The following is a 22,720-nucleotide window of genomic DNA, read 5'->3' as shown; positions in this document are numbered from 1 at the left end:
CTTGCTTCCTTTACCTGCAGTCCTTCTTTAAGGCTGGTTCAATCCCATCCTTTAGGCATTAACTCAAAACATCAAGTTTGTAGAAGCTTTTCCTCAAGGCTGTTGCACTGCATAACTCCAGGGGGCGCTGTCCACATGGCCCATCACGTGGGAGGTGCCCCACTGGAAATGAGTAGTGTGGCAGCTGTTTTCACTAACCACCGCATGAAATCCTGGTCATTCTCTATCACCCCCTCTGGTTTCATTTACCTCTTATGACTTACCCCATCTAAAATGAATTATTTTATTTATATAATTATTTTCTATGTCTCTGTGATGTTGTGATTCATAGTAACACATATTTGGTCTTTGTCACATTTCTGGCACAGAACTCCTAAAACCTTTGGAATTTCCTAAGTGATGAGAGCAATAAAGGTGTCTTGTGTTATGTTAATGAGGTGACTTTCCACACACACCTAAAGGTGGTTGCCAGAAGAACGAACCATGTGATTACAGGGTTGGAACTTTGAATCCCACCTCCCTGACTTCTGGGGAGGGGAAAGGGACTGGAGGTTGAATTGACTGCCAACGGCCACAGATTTAATTAATCATGCCAGTGTAACGAAACCTCCATTTAAAAAATCAAAAGGTTGGCTCTTGAAGATGGCGGACTAGAAGGACATGCACTCACTCCCTCTGTCGAGAGGACCAGAATCACAACTAACTGCTGAACAATCATCAACAGGAAGACACTGGAACTCACCAGAAAAGATACCCCACATCCAAAGACAAAGGAGAAGCCACAATGAGATGGTAGGAGGAGCGCAATCACAATAAAATCAAATCCCATGACTGCAGGGTGGGTGACTCACAAACTCGAGAACACGTATACCACAGAAGTCCACCTACTGGATTGAAGGTTCTGAGCCCCACGTCAGGCTTCCCAACCTGGGGGTCCGGCAATGGGAGGAGGAATTCCTGGAGAATCAGACTTTGAAGGCTAGCGGGATTTGATTGTAGGACCTTGACAGGACTGGGGGAAACAGAGACTCCACTCTTGGAGGGCACACACAAAGTAGTGTGTGCATCGGGACCCAGGGGAATGCGCAGTGACCCCATAGGAGACTGAACCAGACCTACCTGCTAGTGTTGGAGGGTCTCCTGCAGAGGTGGGGGGTGGCTGTGGCTCACCGTGTGGACAAGGACACTGGCAGTAGATGTTCTGGGAAGTACTCCTTGGCGTGAGCCCTCCCAGAGTCCGCCATTAGTCCCACCAAAGAGCCAGGTAGGCTCCAGTGCTGGGTTGCCTCAAGCCAAACAACCACCAGGGAGGGAACCCAACCCCACCCATCAGCAGACAAGTGGATAAAAGTTTTACTGAGCTCTGCCCACCAGAGCAACACTGAGCTCTACCCACCACCAGTCCCTCTCATCAGAAAGCTTGAACATGCCACTTAGATAGCCTCATCCACCAGAGGGCAGACAGCAGAAGTAAGAACTACAACTCTGGAACATGTGGAAGGAAAACCACATTCCAAGAAAGATAGACAAAATGAAAAGGCAGAGGACTTTGTACCAGATGAAGGAACAAGATAAAACCCCAGAAAAACAACTAAATGAAATCGAGACAGGCAACCTTCCAGAAAAAGAATTCAGAATAATGATAGTGAAGATGATCCAGGACTTCGGAAAAAGAATGGAAGCAAAGATCAAGAAGGTGCAAGAAATGTTTAACAAAGACCTAGAAGAATTAAAGAACAAACAGAGATGAACAATACACTAACTGAAATGAAAAATACACTAGAAGGAATCAATAGCAGAATAACTGAGGCAGAAGAACGGATAAGTGACCTGGGAGACAGAATGGTGGAATTTACTGCTGTTGAACAGAATAGAGAAGAAAGAATGAAAAGAAATGAAGACAGCCCAAGAGACCTCTGGGAAAACATTAAAGGCACCAACATTCACATTATAGGGGTCCCAGAAGGAGAAGAGAGAGAGAAAGGACCCGAGAAAATATCTGAAGAGATTATAGTTGAAAACTTCCCTAACATGGGAAAGGAAATAGCTGCCACCCAAGTCCAAAAAGTGCAGAGAGTCCCAGGCAGGATAAACCCAAGGAAAAACACTCTGAGACACATAGTAATCAAATTGACAAAAATTAAAGAAAAAGAAAATTTATTGAAAGCAACAAGGGAAAAACGACAAATAACATACAAGGGAACTCCCAGAAGGTTAACAGCTGATTTCTCAGCAGAAACTCTACAAGCCAGAAGGGAGTGGGACGATATATTTAAAGTGATGAAAGGGAAAAACATACAGCCAAGATTACTCTACCCGGCAAGGATCTCATTCAGATTCGACAGAAAAATCAAAAGCTTTACAGACTAGCAAAAGCTAAGAGAATTCAGCACCACAAAACCAGCTCTACAACAAACACTAAAGGAACTTCTCTAAGTGGGAAACACAAGAGAAGAAAAGGACCTACAAAAACAAATCCATAATAATTAAGGAAATGGTAATAGGAACATACATATGGATAATTACCTTAAACGTGAATAGATTAAATGCTCCAACCAAAATACATAGGCTTGCTGAATGGATACAAAAAGAAGACCCATATATATGCTGTCTACAAGAGACCCACTTCAGACCTAGGGACACATACAGACTGAAAGTGAGGGGATGGAAAAAGATATTCCATGCAAATGGAAATCAAAAGAAAGCTGGAGTAGCTATACTCATATCAGACAAAATAGACTTTAAAATAAAGAATGTTGCAAGAGACAAGCAAGGACACTACATAATGATCAACGGATCAATCCAAGAAAAAGATATAACAATTTTAAATATATATGCACCCAACATAGGAGCACCTCAATACATAAGGCAACTGCTAACAGCTATAAAAGAGGAAATCAACAGTAACACAGTAAGAGTGGGGGACCTTAACACGTCACTAACACCAATGGACAGATCATCCAGACAGAAAATCAATAAGGAAACACAAGCTTTAAATAACAAAATAGACCAGATAGATTTAATCGATATTTATAGGACATTCCATCCAAAAACAGCAGATTACACTTCTTCTCAAGTGCACACGGAACATTCTCCAGGATAGATCACATCTTGGGTCACAAATCAAGCCTTGGTAAATTTAAGAAAGTTGAAATCATATCAAGCATCTTTTCTGACCACAATGCTATGAGATTAGAAATCAATTACAGGTTTTATAGCAATACAAGCCTACCTTAAGAAACAAGAAAAATCTCAAATAAACCCTCTAACCTTACACCTAAAGGAATTAGAGAAAGAAGAACAAACAAAACCCAAAGTTAGTAGAAGGAAAGAAATCATAAAAAGCAGAGCAGAAATAAATGAGATAGAAACAAAGAAAACAATAGCAAACATTAATAAAACTAAAAGCTGGTTCTTTGAGAAGATAAACAAAATTGATAAACCTTTAGCCAGACTCATCAAAAAAAAGAGGGGGAGGACTCAAATCAATAAAATTAGAAATGAAAAAGGAGAAGTTACAACGGACCACAGAAATACAAAGCATCCTAAGAGACTACTACAATCAACTCTATGCCAATGAAATGGACAACCTGGAAGAAATGGACAAATTCTTAGAAAGGTATAAACTTCCAAGACTGAAACAGGAAGAAATAGAAAATGTGAACAGATAAATCACAAGTAATGAAACTGAAACTGTGATTAAAAATGTTCTACAAACAAAAGTCCAGGACCAGATGGCTTCACAGGTGAATTCTATCAAACATTTAGAGAAGAGCTAACACCCATCCTTCTCAAACTCTTCCAAAAAACGGCAGAGGAATGAACACTCCCCAACTCATTCTATGAGGCCACCATCACGCTGATACCAAAACTAGACAAAGATACTACAAAAAAAGAAAATTACAGACCAATATCACTGATGAATACAGATGCAAAAATCTTCCACGAAATACTAGCAAAGAGAATCCAACAGCACATTAAAAGGATCATACACCATGGTCAAGTGGGATTTATCCCAGGGATGCAAGGATTCTTCAATGTACGCAAATCAGTCAATGTGATAAACTATATTAACAAGTTGAAGGAGAAAAACCACATGATCATCTCAATAGATGCAGAAAAAGCTTTTGACAAAATTCAACACCGATTTATGATAAAAAACTCTTCAGAAAGCGGGCATAGAGGGAACCTACCTCAACATAATAAAGTCCATATACAACAAACCCACAGCAAATGTCATTCTCAATGGTGAAAAACTGAAAGTATTTCCTCTAAGATCAGGAACAAGACAAGGATGTCCACTCACACCACTATTATTCAACATAGTTTTACAAGTCCTAGCCATGGCAATCAGAGAAGAAAAAGAAATAAAAGGAATCCAAATTGGAAAAGAAGAAGTAGAGCTGTCACTGTTTGCAGATGACATGATACTATACATAGAGAATCCTAAAGATGCTTCCAGAAAACTACTAGAGCTAATCAATGAATCTGGTAAAGTAGCAGGATACAAAATTAATGCACAGAGATCTCTTGCATTCCTATACACTAATGATGAAAAATCTGAAAGAGAAATTAAGGAAACACTCCCATTTACCATTGCAACAAAAAGAATAAAATACCTCGGAATAAACCTACCTAAGGAGACAAAAGACCTGTATGCAGAAAACTATAAGACAGTGATGAAATAAATTAAAGATGATACAGAGGGAGAGATATACCATGCTCTTGGATTGGAAGAATCAACATTGTAAAAATGACTATACTACCCAAAGCAATCTACAGATTCAATGCAATCACTATCAAACTACCACTGGCATTTTTCACAGAACTAGAACAAAAAATTTCACAATTTGTATGGAAACACAAAAGACCCCGTATAGCCAAAGCAATCTTGAGAAAGAAATGGAGCTGGAGGAATCAGGCTCCCTGACTTCAGACTATACTACAAAGCTACAGTAATCAAGACAGTATGGTACTGCCACAGAAAACAGATCATAGATCAATGGAACAGGATAGAAAGCCCAGAGGTAAACCCACGCACCTACAGTCAACTAATCTATGACAAAGGAGGCAAGGGTACACAATGAAGAAAAGATAGTCTCTTCAATAAGTGGTGCTGGGAAAACTGGACAGCTACATGTAAAAGAATGAAATTAGAACATTCCCTAACACCATACACAAAAATAAACTCAAAATGGATTAGATACCTAAATGTAAGACCGGACACTATCAAACTCTTAGAGGAAAACATAGGCAGAACACTCTATGACATAAATCACAGCAAGATCCTTTTTGACCCACCTCCTAGAGAAATGGAAATAAAAACAAAAATAAACAAATGGGACCTAATGAAACTTAAAGGCTTTTGCACAGCAAAGGAAACTACAAACAAGACGAAAAGACAACCCTCAGAATGGGAGAAAATATTTGCAAATGAATCTACTGACAAAGGATTAATCTCCAAAATATATAAAGAGCTCATGCCACTCAATATTAAAAAAACAAACAACCCTATCCAAAAATGGGCAGAAGACCTAAATAGACATTTCTCCAAAGAAGATATACAGATGGCCAAGAAGCACATGAACAGCTGCTCAACATCACTCATTATTAGAGAATGGCAAATCAAAACTACAATGAGGTATCACCTCACACCAGTTAGAATGGGCATCATCAGAAAATGTACAAACAACAAATGTTGGAGAGGGTGTGGAGAAAAAGGAACCCTCTTGCACTGGTGGTGGGAATGTAAATTGATACAGCCACTATGGAGAACAGTATGGAGTTTCCTTAAAAAACTAAAAATAGAATTGCCATATAACCCAGCAATCCCACTACTGGGCATATACCCAGAGAAAACCATAATTCAAAAAGACACATGCACCCCAGTGTTCATTGCAGCAGTATTTACAATAGCTAAACATGGAAGCAACCTAAGTGTCCATCGACAGATGAATGGATAAAGAAGTTGTGGTACACACATACAATGGAATATTACTCAGTCATAAAAAGGAAGGAAATTGGGTCATTTGTAGAGACGTGCTTGGATCTAGAGACTGTCATACAGAATGAAGTAAGTCAGAAAGAGAAAAACAAATATCATATATTAACACATATATATGGAACCTAGAAAAATGGTACAGATGAACCTGTTTGCAGGGCAGAAATAGAGAAACAGATGTAGAGAACAAATGTATGGACACCAAGGGGGGAAAGCGGCGGGTTTGGTGGTCGTGGTGGGATGAATTGGAAGATTGGGATTGACATATATATACTAATATGTATAAAATAGATAACTAATAAGAACCTGTTGTGTTAAAAAATAAATAAAATTCAAAAATTAAAATAATAAAATAAATAAAAAGATTGGGGTTGGGAAAGCTTTGGGGTTGTTGAACACATGGAGATTTAGGGAGAGTGGCATGTTCTGAGAGGACATGGAAGCTTCATGCCCTTTCCCCTTACCATTCCCTGTGCATCTCTTCCATCTGTCCATTCCTGAGTTATATCCTTTTACAATAAAGCAGTAATCTAATAAGTAAAACATTTCTCTGCTTTCTGTGTGCCGCTCTAGCAAATTAGTCAAACACAAGGAAAGGGTCATGAGAACTTCTGATCCATTCAATCAGAAGCACAGGTGATAACCTGGGCTTGCAATTGGCAGCTGAAGTGAAGGGGAGGGGCAGTCTTGTAGGTCTGAACCCTTAAACTGTTGAATCTAATGCTGTATCCGGGTAGATAGTATCAGAATTAGGTTGAATTATAGGACACCTTGTTGGTGTTGGAGCATCGCTTGATGGTGCTGGAGGAACCCCCCACAATGGAACTGGGTGCAGAACTTCTTTTAGTCCCCCAAGAATATATAAACTTCGTAAGGACTGGGACCTTTCTTATTTACTGCTGTTTGGGAAAGATTTAGTTACAGGCCCATAGTAGGTGCTTAATAAATTCTTTGTTGGGTGTTTTTGAAGATGTTACATGGCTTCCAGTAATCCTTGTCTCATCAAAATCATAGAGTTGTTGTAGGGTAAAAAGTTTCAAAGACATCCTGTGCGTAAAGAAGACATTGATGTACTAAGTTAGGATCACAAACGACTTCTTACATTTTTTGTGCTTTAAACTTTATGAACTTTGCAGCAAATGAGAATTCTCAATATCATTGACCTAATAAACATTTGACAAAAATTAAGAAGTTTCAGAATATAGGTGTTGGATAAGATACTGATCAACATATATCACTTTTATATTTCAGATGGGCAACTACATTGGTTCAACCACTTTGCAAACTAGTTACATGTGATCTTGTAGAGTCAGTATTCACGTTTCCTATGACTCAGAAATTCTTGTGGATACCAAAGAGAAACTCCTACACTTGTACCCAGGAGATGATATCAGAATGTTCATAGTAATCCTACTTATGACAACAACAACAATGGAAACAACCCAAATGCCCATTGTCAAGAAAACAGACAAAATTTGTGCTCTGGAAATTTATGAAGCTGTAAAAAGTGAATTAATTATAACTACATATAAAATCTAGAAGAATCTTAGTAATATAATCTTGAATGAAAACAAGCAAGTCCCAGAAGTTTATATAAAACTTGATGTTCTTTTAATAAAGTTCATTTTTTAAAAAACCTAAACAATGATTAAGAACAAAAAGAACAGTGGGGAACTCCCTGGCAGTCCAGTGGTTAAGACTCAGCGCTTTCACTGCTGCACAGCCAAAAAAAAAAAAAAAAAAAAGAACAAGAGAATGAATGGTAAACTCAACATTTGCCATTGTGCTTTCCTTGGGTAAGGGAAAGTGGGGGACAGGATTGGGAAGGAGATAACAGTTTAAATATAAGTTGTTGTCAGTGTTCTGGTCCTGGGGTTGGATGGTGGTTTGTGATTTTAAAACACCCGTATCAACCCAGGATTTCATATTCCCACCTCTCCATGGAGAGAAGTCTTCTAGGAGACAGGCCTAGAAGTGACTCTTGAAGGATGAGCTGAATCCAGGGTCCAGTCTACTCAGTTTTATACTTCCAGGGCCTATATATACTGTCCAGCAAAACACAGGTCCTCAGTGAGGTTTCTTGAATGAATGAAAGAGCAAGTGAATAAATGAGAGAAAAATGTAAAGTCCTTTTGGTTAATATTGCGCGTAGTCTGAATAACCACTCATCTCCATACCTCTACCCTACACATACTGAATTGTGTAACTGATTTCCTAATTAGTTGAAAAAAAAACCAAAAAGCAAAAAAATAGCATTCTCTCAAAATAGTAAACAACGACATAGCATATTTCCATATAGACTATTCCATAACACACATCAGTAACTGTGTAGTGAGGAAATGATTCCAAATCAAATACACTACAGAAAAAGCTTTTTAATGCACTTTTTTTTTTTCCAGGCAAAAGAGCTTCAGAAAACATCCATCATTAAGTAGTTTTACAAATGGCACTTTTGGCTACATTAGAGAATTAGATATGAGTCCCATGTGTTTTCTCTGATGGGTTAGTAGTAGATCAGCTTTACAATGCAACCCTTTCTTAGGATTAAAAAAATGGCTAATTTGTTCTAAAAGACAGAAAAAGCTGGAACCCTAAAGTCATTGTTTTAAAAATTTAACATTTATTTCATGCTATAGTGTCTATTTTCATATTATAATTTTAAGTATTTTGCTATAATTTTTAAGAAATGGAGAAAATAAATTTCAACCTAATTTTAAAATAAACATATATATTAAGTACATATATTAATGCATTTGACAATACCATATGCTAACTTTGATGATGAACTTCCTTTTGGTACACTGCAGATTTGTCCTTTTGGTATTGAACTGAGGACAAACATATTATACCTGAAATTCTGCCTTAAATGAGTAAAACCATGGTCAATGACACCAATAGACTCCAACCAATTTGCAAAACTGAAATGTTCTAGAGTTATTCTGATCATGTATGACCAAAATGAAACAGGATTAATATTCAATGGGAGAGAATAGTCAACATCATTCAAGTCGATCTTAAAAGCAGATTATTTTCACAACATATTTGAAAGTAATGAGTATTTGGAAACGTGAGACTCAATTCTGGCCCGAAAGCAATGATTTTTAAATTATTAATTGCTACCACTCCAATGCATTCACCTTTTATAAGGTAGTGTGAAGCTGACAGTATCTAATCTACTCAAACATGGATATCTTCTTCATGTTACCCACCATTTCTCAACTAGAAATGTATCAATTTATACAATTATTTATCAGATATTAATAAGAACACATCAGATAACAGAACCAACCCAAAAGGCAGCTGCATTTTTCTCTCTACAGCAGAATTAACCAACATGGCTTTCAAATCCTATGCTAAAGAATTAACGAAAAATGATTTCTGTCTCTATCACAAAAACACAGACACATTACACAAACACCTGAAAACCCAAAAGTGTTTTCTCTAGGAACAAAGTAAGCCATTTCAGGGATTCTCCATGAGTGAACTCTCACACACAGTACATCAATACACACAGACACACACATACATAGGAAATAAAAGCTCTTAGAAATACTGCTTACTGTTAATTTAGAATCATTCTTGGTGTTACATTTAGGAATGGAGTTTCTAAATTTTAAAGCCATTCAACTGTCAAAATATCACATAAAATATTTATTTTTTAATGATAGGATTTAACAACTCAAGGCCTGAGTTAATTAAAGTATGTATCCTTCACCTGCACAGGTACATGGCACAGCTGCATTTTATGAATAACCCAAAGCCAAAGGCCTGTCTTCACGGCATCACCCTCCCCTGCAGGAGGCTATATAAGGACATAGGATTGGAGGGCGGGAGGCTGGTGTTTGGCCCAGGCTCTGGCCCCAACAAGCCTCATGAGTATGGGCAAGCCACCTGACCACTCCACACCTCAGCAAAATGCAAAGAATAGAAACCATGCTCTCTGTGGCTCCATGCAGCACTATTATTTCAGGATTTTTCTGACTCTAGTTTTCATTAGGCGTGGGGCTTTACTCACAACTGTTGTACTTCTACGCAGTGGTTGGTCAGTAATTTACATCTGGATAGCTGAAGCCTTTCAGTAACTAGGTAAGTTTTTGGTCCTTTATTCAAAAAAATAGTGAGTACCTAGTCTTAGTGGGTTTAAAAATGGCCAGATTCTTTGCAGCTCCTCCCATCAAAAGGAAGTCTGTTTCCCAGCCTCTTGATTCTGGGCTAGCTTTGTGACTTGCTTTGGCCAACAAAATGCTGTGGAGGCGACACTGTGTGACTTCCTAGCAAGTCCACAAAAGGTCTTGCAGTTTCCATGCTCCCCCTTTGATCTCATGAGGCCTAATGAGAAAGCCTGGGCTAGCTATGGGGAAAGGCCACGTGAAGTGAACTGAGGCACCCCAGCCAACAGCGAGATACATGCACAAAGCCATCCACAATCAGCCAGCCCCGCAATCGACACGCTCCCTGACCACAGACGTTTGTTTGAACCCAACGCGTACCACATCAAGCTGGGGCTGGTCATCCTAGGTGAGCTTTGCCCAAAAGGCCAACCCACAGGATCACGAGCAAATAAGTAGGGTTATAAGGTGTGCTTTGGGTTGATTTACTAGACAGCAATGGATAGCGGACATACTGCTCTGTGTTAGGAACTGTGAAGGGACTACCTGGGCAGCAAGACACAGTTCCTGTTCTGCAGATGCTTAGAGTGTAGTCAGGGAGACAGACGTGTAATGGGACAATTTCAAAGGAAATGTCATCAGTGCTCTCATCACAAGAGGGTGGTGTATAGGGGTCCATGGGAATTTAGAGAAGGGCATCAATCCCAGAACTAGATTGCTGGCAAAGATTTCTCAGAGGTACTAGCTAAGAATATCTAAGCGGAATTAATAAGACAGATTTTTCCAGGCAAAGAAGGAGAAAGAATAATATTCTAGGGAGGAGAAACTGCACGGGCAAAGGCTGCAGGGAGCTAGACCGGGGCCCTTTTGGGACTGGAGCTTTCACTTTAACTACAGGGTGAGGATGCCAGGGGTGGGCTGGGACTATAGCTAAGGTGAAGCTCTCTTGGCCTTAAATAGAACTCTCCGGCATTTGCACTTTAAGGGTGATGGGAGTCAAAGGAGGAATCAGTTCCATCCTCCCTTCCTGCTTTTATTCCCTTCCTCCCTCCCTCCCTCCCTCCTTCCCTCCCTCCCTTCCTTCCTTCCTTCTTCCTCCCTCCCTCCTTCCCTCCCTCCCTCTTTCCCTCCCTCCCTCCCTCGCTCCCTCTCTTCCATCCTCCCTTCCTTCCTTCTTCCTTCCTTCTTCCTTCCCTCCCTCCCTCCCTCCTTCCCTCCCTCCCTTCCTTCCTTCCTTCTTCCTCCCTCCCTCCTTCCCTCCCTCCCTCTATCCCTCCCTCCCTCCCTCCTTCGCTCCCTCTCTTCCATCCTCCCTTCCTTCCTTCTTCCTTCCTTCTTCCTTCCCTCCCTCCCTCCCTCCTTCCCTCCCTCTTTCCCTCCCTCCATCCCTTCATCCATCCTTCCTTCTTCCTTCTTCCTTCCTTCCCTCTCTCCCTCCTTCCCTCCTTCCTTCACCTTAGTGTTCATTTGAGCAAGATATCAATGCCACTCTCTGAATCAAAGAAATTTCACAGGCAGGAGGCTGTGTGAAGTCAATAAAGGCAGATGCCTCTCTGGTGCTTAGACTGGCTGAAGGGAAGTGGTATTATGCCAAGGTCCAAGACAACGGGCATTGGGACATGCATAAAAAGGACGGGTAGCAGCAAGAAGATGCCACACCCAAAAGGCATTCCTCCTTCTTTTAGCAGTTAATGAATACATGCAGACAGGAGGCATTTAGGACTTTTTTTTTTTTTTTTTTTTTTGCGGTACACGGACCTCTCACTGTTGTGGCCTCTCCCGCTGCAGAGCACAGGCTCCAGAGCGGCCATGGCTCATGGGCCCAGCCGCTCCACGGCATGTAGGACCTTCCCGGACCAGGGCACGAACCCGTGTCCCCTGCATCGGCAGGCGGACTCTCAACCACTGCGCCACCAGGGAAGCCCTAGGACTTATCTTTTAAAGATGTTATACATTTTTTTAAAGCCTAATGGTAAGGCTTCCCACTTACTAGCTGTGTGGCCTTGGGTATATGACTAACCTTTTTATGAGTCCATTTCCTAAGTTGTAAAATGGAGATGACGACAACACTGACCTCACAGGTCAGTAAGGATAGGCAATGTATAGTTTTAGCACAGCACTGGGTACAGGATAAGCCCTCAACGGAAGGTCCCTAAATGCGGAAAGGCTGGGGAATGTAGGAGAGGGAGTAACATGGGCTTTAGCATTAGATAAACTCGTGTTTGAATCCAGGCTCTATCACTTAGTAGTTCTTGCAACTGTGTGAACTTGAGACCATTTTAAAACTTGCTCAGGCTTAGTTTTCAAGTCTGAAAAATGGGGGGCATAATACCAACCCTGCTGGGTTGTGATGAGTATTAAAAGAGAGCACGTATGTAAAGTGCCAGGGCACACAGCCCGGCACATAGTTTAAACGCACATACACACGGAGACGATAATATTTCTCAAATGTAGATCGACAGTATTAATGTTAGCCATCCTATATTACTTCAAAGTCCTATTCTCTGACTAAAGCTACAGACCAGAAAAGTTGGACTACCAGAAACATATATATGTGGTATCTTTAACACGGTATGTCCATTCCACCAGTACCATTACATTATGATAACCTATCACCCAAAAATGGCCAAGGTACAACATTCATATTTTGTTACTACATGATAAGAAAGTAACCTTGTCGTTCAGAATGTATTATATGAAAATAAGAGGAATTGAGCATTCCCTGATTCCCTAATTTGGCACGTTGAGGAGCTTCCTCTATACACCAAGCCCCAAAATGCATTCTCTTTGAGACCAAAAAAAGAAACACGCATATATACAAGTGAGCTGAAGAGTTACAACACAAGAAGTTGCTTTTGGTGAAAAATAACCTTGCCAAATAAGCAACATGTCATGCCCTTAGAATATGTCACACTAGAAAGCTAGCGAAAATTCAGGCCAATAAGGCAATTTAGTTTCAAGTTTTATCATATATGGGCCAAGTTCTAGAATATTTCACTTAAAAAGGGACAACTTCAAAGTGAAATCTTGCCAGAGGCGTGATTTTGAATTATGTGTGTATATACAAACTTGTCTGTTTCGACATTCAACATATTCAGGATTATTTCTAGAAAGCTGCTGTTGCTGACTGATAGAACAAAATGATGTAGGCTCAGAAAGAGAAAACAGAGCACATAGTTTTAAGTAGTTATCTCCCTATCTACCCCAACCATACCATTATAAGGTTTTTGGTTTTTGACCAACGCCATAACTGAAAACACATGTTAAGTGAAAAGTTGATACTAAAGGCAGGAATTAAGTCAAAAATTTGATGGCTTTTAAGCACTGAATGATTTAGAACCTTCAAAATGCTAATTAACAAGTACTATTCCTTTGGATGTTGTTTTAATTTGAAATTTGGTGAAATCTAGATCCTCTAATAAACAGTTCCATGCTCATTTGTTGACGGTACAACTTAAAGTCTGTAAAAACTACTTTATTGACTCCTGTGAAGGGGATTTTAGCACATCGCTGTCTTGGCAAGAGAAGCATTTCAACAACTTTCTGCAAACTAAGATATAAAGCAATGGATGAGAACTGCAAATGGAAATTGAGTAAGGCAATGCTACTATGTAAAAAAAAATTCTGTTTCTCAAACTTTTTCTACACTGACGTAAGTCTTTTTTTGTTGTTTTTTTAAAAAAAGATGTATTACCCGGTTCTTCCACATTCAACAGGGAAACAGTGTGTGAAACTCAAATTAAGATGTGTATGTACGGAGAAAAGATCTGTATGTCCAAAACCATCCAGGTATACAGAAGTCTTGTCATTGCAGAGCTTTGTGTTGTTCTGCCTTTGATCCTCCGCAGGCCACGGGATGGGCTGGGAGGGCTACCCTCTCAGCACTCTAACTCCTCCATGACCTCCATCACAATCGTCCGTGGGCCCGTCAGAATCAGGTTGCTCACCGTCCGGTAGTCAACGTGCAGTACGTTAAGCCCATTTACAGAGACGACGAACTGACAGACCTAAAGGAAGGACAAAGAAAAAGCATCTCTTGAATTCCCTAGCGGTCCAGTGTTTAGGACTCCCCGCTTCCATCAGCAGCAACATGGAAGGACCTAGAGATTCTCCTACTGAGTGAAGTAAGTCAGACAGAGGAAGACAAGTATCATGAGATATCGCTTACATGTGGAATCTAAGGAAAAGGGCCTACTGTATGGCACAGAGAACTCTACTCAGTACTCTGTAATGACCTATACGGGGGAAAGAATCTAAAAAAAGAGTTGATATATGTATATGTATAACTGATTCACTTTGCTGTACAGCAGAAACTAACACAACATTCTAAATCAACTAGACTCCAATAAAAATAAAAAAAAAAAAACTATGCACATTGAAAAAAAAAAGCATCTTAGAGCTCCTGGTTTTTCACAGACCTAGAATAAAGACATTGTGTATCTTTAACAGGTAACTTCCTACATTGGTACCCAACTGTACCCAGCCAGCAACTGCAATTTAACAATTTCCAAGAAACTATACTTTTCCTGGAAGGCGGTATAATAGAAAAAGCATTTGGTTTAGCGTTTTACCAACTTGGGTTTAAATCCTAACTCAGCAACTTACTAGCTTAAGCTAGGTATTTAAATTCCTGAGCTCCAGTTCCCTCAGCTCTAAAATAGGGGTGATTAATAATCATAATATCTACCTTATAAGATTGTTGTAAGAATTAAATGAGGTCAAGGACGTAAAGCTTCTACTCCAGTGCTCTGAACCTATGGGGTACTCAATACTTTTTCATAATCACAGTGTTTGTGGCTGTTACATTTCATTCGGACTCAGTTTATAGCGAGATTCTATGTCCTCGTGTTCCCCAAACAGTCTTCTTTTATACCTATTATTCCTGCATGATTATTAATAGTTTCTCCTTTCACCTGCCATGGTGTCCCAGTTGAGATGATAAATTTCACCCATTTCCCTATTTCCCATCCTTACGAAAATGGATGAGGCCAACAAAGGTCAGCTTTTAAATTAAGTGAGTATTAGTTTACCTATGATAGGACAGATAATTACAATAAAAAAATTTAAAAAGCATTATTCAGTAATGAGCGGCCACTTTGGATGTGTCATACTGAACGTAATACTGATCACAGCTACTGCCTCAAACGGAGGGGCTTCTCTTGAGGTTGGTGGTGGCATCAGATGCTGGGTACTTTCCATTTAGCTGACACAGATTAACAGATGGTATATCTGTTGTGTGTCTGAACAGTGCACACTGGACAGGAATGATTTGTTTATATCTCTCAAACAGAAAAATGGACAGATCTCCAGCTGTCGGTGATAAGTACTTCTAATCAGCAAAACAGAATCAAACAGAATATAAATCTATAAGGTGCTTGGCATACAGTAGGCACTGGTGGTGAGCTGAATGATACCCCCAACCCCCAAAGAGTTCCATGTCCTAATCCCCAGAACCTGTGAATATATTAGTTGACATGGCGACAAGGAATTAAAGTTGCAAATGGAACTGGACTGCTAATCAGCTGATTTTAACATAGGGATTATCCAGGTAGGCCCAATGTAATCACAAGGGTACTTATAAGAAGGAGACAAAAAGTCAAAGGCAGAGGGGCTTCCCTGGTGGCACAGTGGTTGAGAGTCTGCCTGCCGATGCAGGGGACACGGGTTCGTGCCCCGGTCCGGGAGGATCCCACATGCCGCGGAGCAGCTGGGCCCGTGAGCCATGGCCGCTGAGCCTGCACGTCCGGAGCCTGTGCTCCGCAACGGGAGAGACCACAACAGTGAGAGGTCCGCGTACCGCAAAAAAAAAAAAAAAAAAAGAAAAAAAAAGTCAAAGGCAGAATTAGGAGATGTGACCACAGAAGCAAGACTGATATGAGGAAGGGGCTAGGAGCTGAGGGATGCAGGTGGCCTCTAGAAGTTGAAAAAGGTAAGGCAAGGGATTCTCCCCTCAGAACCTACAGAAGGAATGCAGACCTACTGATACCTTTATTTTAGACCTTTTACTCCAGAACTATAAGATAATAAATTTGCGTTTTTTTAAGTTACGAAGTTTGTTAATTTGTTACAACAGCAAAATGAGATGAATAAAATAATCAATACATATTCATTGTTGAATGAACTGAATGAATAATGTATTAAGCAAAAAAAGCACAATTAGGATTGAGCCTGAAGGATTTCTGGCTCCTTATAAATTATTTCTTCATTGATTGGGAAAATAAGAAAATAAAAAGAGGGACTTCTCTGATGGCACAGTGGTTAAGAATCCACCTGCCAATGCAGGAGACATGATCCCTGGCCCGGGAAGATCCCACATGCTGCAAAGCAACTGAGCCCATGTGCCACAACTACTGAGCCTGTGCTCGAGAGCCTGTGTGCCACAACTACTGAAGCCCATGCACCTAGAGCCCGTGCTCCACAACAAGAGAAGCCACCACAATGAGAAGCCTGCGCACCGCAACGAAGAGTAGCCCCCACTCGCCACAGCTAGAGAAAGCCCATGGGCAGCAACGAAGACCCAACACAGCCAAAAATTTAATTAATTAATTAATTAAAGAAAAAAAGGAAAAGAAGACAAAAGGGAAGGGACAGAAGTTGGAGAGAGGGGGAGGAAAGGAGATGGCTGAGGTTGATTAAGTTAATGAAGTTGTTTTCACGGCTGTTAGATTCCAGCTCTAACCCACCCCCTTCCTTGAGGGAACATAAGCTGCAGCTGTGGAGAAGTGTTATCCTTATCTTATAGGAAACCACCAGAAAAGAAAAACAAGAACCCACCAGAACTGGTTAGAACCAGCCAAATCCAAGATGGCAGAAGACCTGACCTTCAGGAGACCCTGAACCTCATTATACGCTCATTGTAATATGTTAGCATGCTAAATGACACACCTACCAATACCATGACAGTTGACAATTGCCATGACAACAACCAGAGGAATCCATATTAGGACTGAAAAGGGATGTTGCCCCAGTTCTGAGCAAACTACACGCCTGTTCTCGGAGAAGTAATGAATTCCCTCCCCCTAACCCCTCCCCTCTATATCAGAGGTATCCCAGCCCAAGTCTGGTGAGAAGGTGATTTGCAAACTAAGTTCCCGATTCTCCATTCTCTGGCCTCCGAATAAAGCGTGTGCTGTTTCTGTCTCAGCGTCGGTTTTGTTATTGGCTGTGGAATCCAAACGGACAAAGAACCTTCCCCACAGAGACAGGGGGTTCTGGCCAGGGCCAGGGCCCAAGTGGGGGTCCGTCCAACCAATTCGGTAACAATGTGTCCCATATCTGTTGTTCTCATTATCATACTTCTTTAAGTGTAATGTCTTAAGAATTAAGGTGCACACCTGCTCCCAATTATTTATTAATAAATTTAGTGTTGACAACACAAAGAATGTGAAAATACTAAAACACTTGAAAATCACTGTTTCCTTTTATTGTTTTCTGAGTGGGTAATATCCACAGAAACTCAGACACCGTATTAAGAAATATAACAAATATGAAACAGAAATTACATGTTATATTTTAAATGTAAGTATGAAATAAAATACATAAAATACTGTATTAAGTCTAAAGATATCTATATCTATTACTTAGATAAACCAAAAGTGGAACGTATTAAAAGGGCAGCTGTGTATCTGTGGAAAAGATGAAGGATTTGGAATCAAATGATATGTATTTAAGTCCTAGGCTCCTTGGCTGGATGATCTTTTTTTTTTGTTTTTTTTGGCCGCATAGCTTGTGGGCATCTTAGTTCCCCGACTAGGAATGGAACCCAGGCCCTCGGCAGTGACAGCGAGGAGTCCTAATCACTGGACTGCCAGGGAATTCCCTGAATGATCTTAATAAAGTCATTTGCCTCTATGCCTCAATGACATCATCTACAAAAGAGAGTTAGGTAAAAATGCTTAGCCTCACAGGTTCAAATTAATGAATTGAAAACCTTTGTGCAAATACCAAGCCCTACACCAACACTAGCTTCAATGAACTTCTTTCCCTTTAAAAATACCCACTGTTTTCAAGGTCACACGCAAAACAAAATGGAAAGTGCACAGTGGCAAGCACAGTGGTTATTTACTCAATAGACACTCGCTGTTGTCATAAGCCTCAGTATTTTCCACTCCCCAACTTATAAAATACTATGGTGTCATTCTACATAAGCAGACCGACCTCTGTTTTTCTTTTCGTTTCCACAAATCTGTCACCATGAATTGAGGGCACTTTTTTTTTTTTCGTCAGAGCACATCTTGTACAGAATCAGCAGTTCTCAACCATGGTTGAAGTCCTAGTAAGAATCAAGGTCTCGCATCCTGAAACAGGCTACAAGTATAATTTGCAGGACAATTCAGCACGAATTCAATGTAGACATTTGCTGGAGTTTTGTGTTTTCTACTCCAGCAAGCTCTTGAGCCAAAGAATGAGAGGAATTCCACCCCCACCCAACCCAGCGTGTTGACTTTAGACCCGGGTCCTTCTTTTCTCCAAAGTGATGAACAGCCTTTCTGTGTTGCCCAAGGAGAGTGCAGAAGTTACACTCTAGCTAACCCTTCATAGGCTCCCAAAGAAGAGACATGTCTCTGCATCACTCAGGGATCAACTGCAGCATTTAGTCTCGACCAGAACTGTATTCTCTCTCTCCCCCATAGTGTTGGTTTCAATTGACCAACATTTAAAAATTAGACAATTTTCACATAAAAATCTAGATTCTGGCTTCTCTGGAACAATCTGAAGAGCTAACGATACCAGGCCTGGATGGCCACTTAGCAGTGGCTCCATAGGGGCTGCCCCTTCTAGATGGGCACACGTTCTCTCGTTGGCCGTGGTCCTCACCACTTCCTGTTTTTCTTACACCTAGCTGAGAGACATTTGAGTCTGTGATCCCTGATCTGGGGCCAGCAGAGAGAGAGCTTAAGAGAGGAGGGCTTGGTGCTTCAAAACTGATGGGCCCCAAATGTTTAACAGCTGATGAAAGGGGAAATAAAATGTGGTATATCCATACAATGGAATATTATTCAGCAATAAAATGGAACCAACTACATGTTACGACATGGCTAAACCTGGAAAACATTCTGCTAAGTGAAAGAAGCCAGTCCCAGCTCTGACTCAGCCAGGCGATCACAAGGTAAACAATAGATACACTTACAACCGTTCTGTTTTTCACTTTCAATACAGTATTCCATAAATTATAAGAGACAGTCAACACTCTAGTACAAAACAGGATTTGTGTTAGATGATTTTGCCCAGCTGTAGGCTAATGTAAGTGTTCTGAGCATGTTTAAAATAAGACAGACTAAGCTATGATGTTCCCTAGGTTAAATGTATTAAATGCATTTTTGACTTACAGATATTTTCAATTTACAATGGGTTTATCAGGATGGAACTCCATCATAGGTCATCTAGTTCTCTAGACCTGCCTTTGAGTCTCTTACATTCTTGATATCCTTCTAATCAATTTCTTTTTCTTTGTTTCTTTTTTTTTTTAATGATAGCTGGTTTCTGTCATTGGCAACCCATGCTCATCAATAAAATCCTTAAGAACAAACTGAATATCAGAGAGGTTAAGTTATTTGCTCAAGGGCACACAACTAAGTGCCTCATCTGGAATTTGAACTCCATGACTCTACAGCCTGACATAAATACAAATTTATAAAGTACAACATGCAAGCTCTGACGAGTGCAGAGAACAGTGGAAAACAAGTGTTTTCTCTCTTGGCCTTAACTGTTAATTAAACAGTCTGGGTTCGCTCAAATACCTTGTGATGTTGATGTTAAGGCTCTTCCAACTTCATTAAGAAGGATTTTACTCATTTAAGGTTGGGCTGCTTTTTGTGTCACTTAAAATCCTCAACAATACGTAAATTTGGACATTTATTTCAAAGTTTTTTCCTTGAATGAGGCAAGAAAAAAAAAAAGGTCTTTCAAACGCTTATCATGCTTATATTCAAGGTAGTAATTTTAGAGCCAGGCTGTTGGAAAGACGTCATCTCTCCCTAAGTGGTCCCAACGACTGCTGTGGTCCCAGCAGTTCCAATATCCTGTTACTAAAAATGTGCAAAATGATCTAGAAATGCAGGTATTACTATGTAATGTATTCAGTTTTAATGGACTTTGAATTAGCATCTATGGTACACTATGTTCTGAAAGTCAACACACAAGCAACAACAGGAAGCACACGGCCTGGGGGAAAATTATTTCTCTACTATATTGAAAAGCACAAACACACAGAACATGTGATGACCTCTGAATAGACCTACCTTAGATACCTATTACCTCCTATCTGGGGTGGGGGACTTAGGTGCCACCCAGAGGGGGTAATGAGAATTCGAGTGAGGCTGTGATGCTTTTCTTCTGCTTATAATTATCTTTCTCAGATTTGTTTTCAAAGATTTGAATGCAATTCCCTCATGTCCCCAGTTCACGGAAAAGAGCTGTCATGAGCTCCTATAGCTGCTCTGAACTCGTCTCCTACAAAAAGGAGGGTACCTTCACTTTAGAAAGAAGAGATGTAGAGGACATTATCCTTAATGAAAGGGAAGAACCAAGCCTTCATAAGTCATGGGTAAGTGATGTCTCTGAGCATCCGGGCAGTGAAGAAAAGGCCTAAAAGTAGGTCCAATAAGAGTTAACAAGAAGAGGGAGTCAGGACTCATACGTTTCAGGGCGTGATCACGTTGGGATAAACACCTAGGCTGGACTCCAGGCTTCTTCCTGATAAGGAGCCAGAGCGACTAAATAATCTTGCCTCTAATTCCTCTCCCTGAGCCAGTGCTGGCAGATGTACACTAACCCTCTGAACAGATTGAGCGCCTGTGGGATGATGCAATTGCACATGAGCTCTTGTATGGCTGGAGTTCCATCACAACCATTTGATTGTTTCAACCAAAGTGGGAGTGAGATTGAGGAGAAACACTACACCTATGATTACCTAAGTGTCTTCTCACTGCCATGGAGATCTGTATTCACTAAGTCACTTGCATCCCTGAAATGGCTGCATTCATGTGAAAGCTACTCTAGCTTTTCTCTATTTTTTTTTTTTCTTTCTGATCTTGAAGGAGAAAGAAGGATTGGAAGGTAAGGCTGCTTCAGGCTTTCCCTGAAAATAATAAAACATTTAGCAAGACAGAGACCGAGGCAGATAAAATTTCGGAGACAGAAAGAGTCATAAGGAGAAAAAAGATAGACCCAGACAGATACAGAAAATAATCAGGAAGGGCTGAGTCCCGGTGAGTAGGAGACAGAAGCTTGTCCAATCAAATGATACAGAAAGCAGAACCAAGATATTAAGGGCAAGTTAATACTTACATCCTTAATCAAGTAGAACCCTCAGACGTATTCTAGAGATCACCCTAATCGAGCTCCCACTAAAAGTAGAACTCTCCTCTACAAATCCCTGCCGGGCAACCAACCTATCTTACTTGAATGCTACATATGATAGGAAATGCACTAATTAATGAGGAAGCTTATTTTGAGCCAGTTACATGTTCGAAGTTTCAGCTACACATTCAGTCAACATTATTTAAACCATTTTCACTGTTCAGTGCCTAAGTGAAAAGTGTATCCAAATATAAAACAGTGGCTCTCAAACTGTAGTGCAAATATAAGTCACCTTTGAGGGCTTGTTGAAAATGTGAATTCTCAGATCTTACCCAAGACCTACCAAATATGACTTTTCAGGGGGTGGGTCCCAAGAATCTGCACTTTCATTAAGCATATCAGGCGATTCTGCTACAGCACAATGTTGAAAAACCAATGCTATAAAGTATCCACCAGAATTTTTTGTACCAAAAGTTAGTGTATGTGCTCATCCCATTCCTGTTAGTATTGTGATAATACATTCTATGGTTTGAGAATTAACCACCTCAAATACAAGAAGGGGGCTGACATTTCAGATTTTATTATAATTATTACTTGCCTGAAGTCTATTTCATTTTTACAGCCAAATTTTGCTATCTTCTAGACTTTAAAATTAATAATAACAATGTATAAAATGCTTACGTTTAGAACTATTATCAGAGATAATATCCAAATTGCTCAAAATGCAATACCCCAAATAACCAAACCTGCTGCCATGTTACCACACATGAGTGAGGGTACACGGGTTTGATCCCTGGTCCAGGAGGATCCCACGTGCCACGGAGCAACTGAGCCCATACACCACAGCTGCTGAGCTTGCGCTCTGGAGCCCGCGAGCCATGGCTGCTGAGACCGCGTGTCACAACTACTGAAGCCCAAGCGCCTAGAGCCCGTTCTCTGCAACAAGAGAGGCCGCTGCAATGAGAAGCCCGTGCACTGCAATGAAGAGTAGCCCCTGCTTGTTGCAACTGGAGAAAGCCCGCGCACAGCAACGAAGACCCAACGCAGCCAAAAATTAAATAAATAAATTAATTAATTAAAAAAAAAAGAATAACTCAAGCTAATCTTTACATCTCAGGCTAGACCTGGCAGGTCTTATTATCCTCAACCAAAGTTTAAAAACCATGTTTCTTTATAACTCTTCTGCTAGAGTGAGGTGAATGTTAATGATTCCTGAATGAAGATTTTAAAGGTTCCAGGAGGAAGGACATAACACAAATAGAGGTTTGTATAATTACCCTTGGTAACAATGCTGCATATAATTCAGCCA

General features: G+C 40.4%; 1 protein-coding gene and 1 long non-coding RNA gene across 5 annotated transcripts in view; both read right to left on the bottom strand.

Moving 5' to 3' along the window:
- DEPTOR (DEP domain containing MTOR interacting protein) overlaps positions 1–22,720 on the bottom strand; it is a 192,153-nt gene that overhangs the window by 36,890 nt on the left and 132,543 nt on the right. The window contains exon 9 of one of the 4 annotated variants that reach the window (XM_060128284.1): positions 13,571–14,117. The exons of the other annotated variants lie outside the window; for them this stretch is intronic. Coding sequence (XP_059984267.1) covers positions 13,989–14,117 — 129 coding nt within the window. The 3' untranslated portion in view covers positions 13,571–13,988. Of the gene's footprint in view, positions 1–13,570; positions 14,118–22,720 lie in introns of those variants that run through there. 4 annotated transcript variants of the gene reach the window in all.
- Positions 6,877–11,145, bottom strand: LOC132507791 (uncharacterized). Its single transcript, XR_009536311.1, has 2 exons — positions 7,936–11,145; positions 6,877–7,048 (listed from the first exon to the last, which is right to left on the bottom strand). It is a non-coding gene; the product is annotated as an uncharacterized LOC132507791 (long non-coding RNA).

Source organism: Lagenorhynchus albirostris, chromosome 17 (assembly GCF_949774975.1).
Source record: "Lagenorhynchus albirostris chromosome 17, mLagAlb1.1, whole genome shotgun sequence".
Taxonomy (NCBI): domain Eukaryota; kingdom Metazoa; phylum Chordata; class Mammalia; order Artiodactyla; family Delphinidae; genus Lagenorhynchus; species Lagenorhynchus albirostris.
The sequence above is the reverse complement of the archived record's forward strand: the minus strand, read 5'-3'. Positions and strand labels throughout refer to the sequence as shown.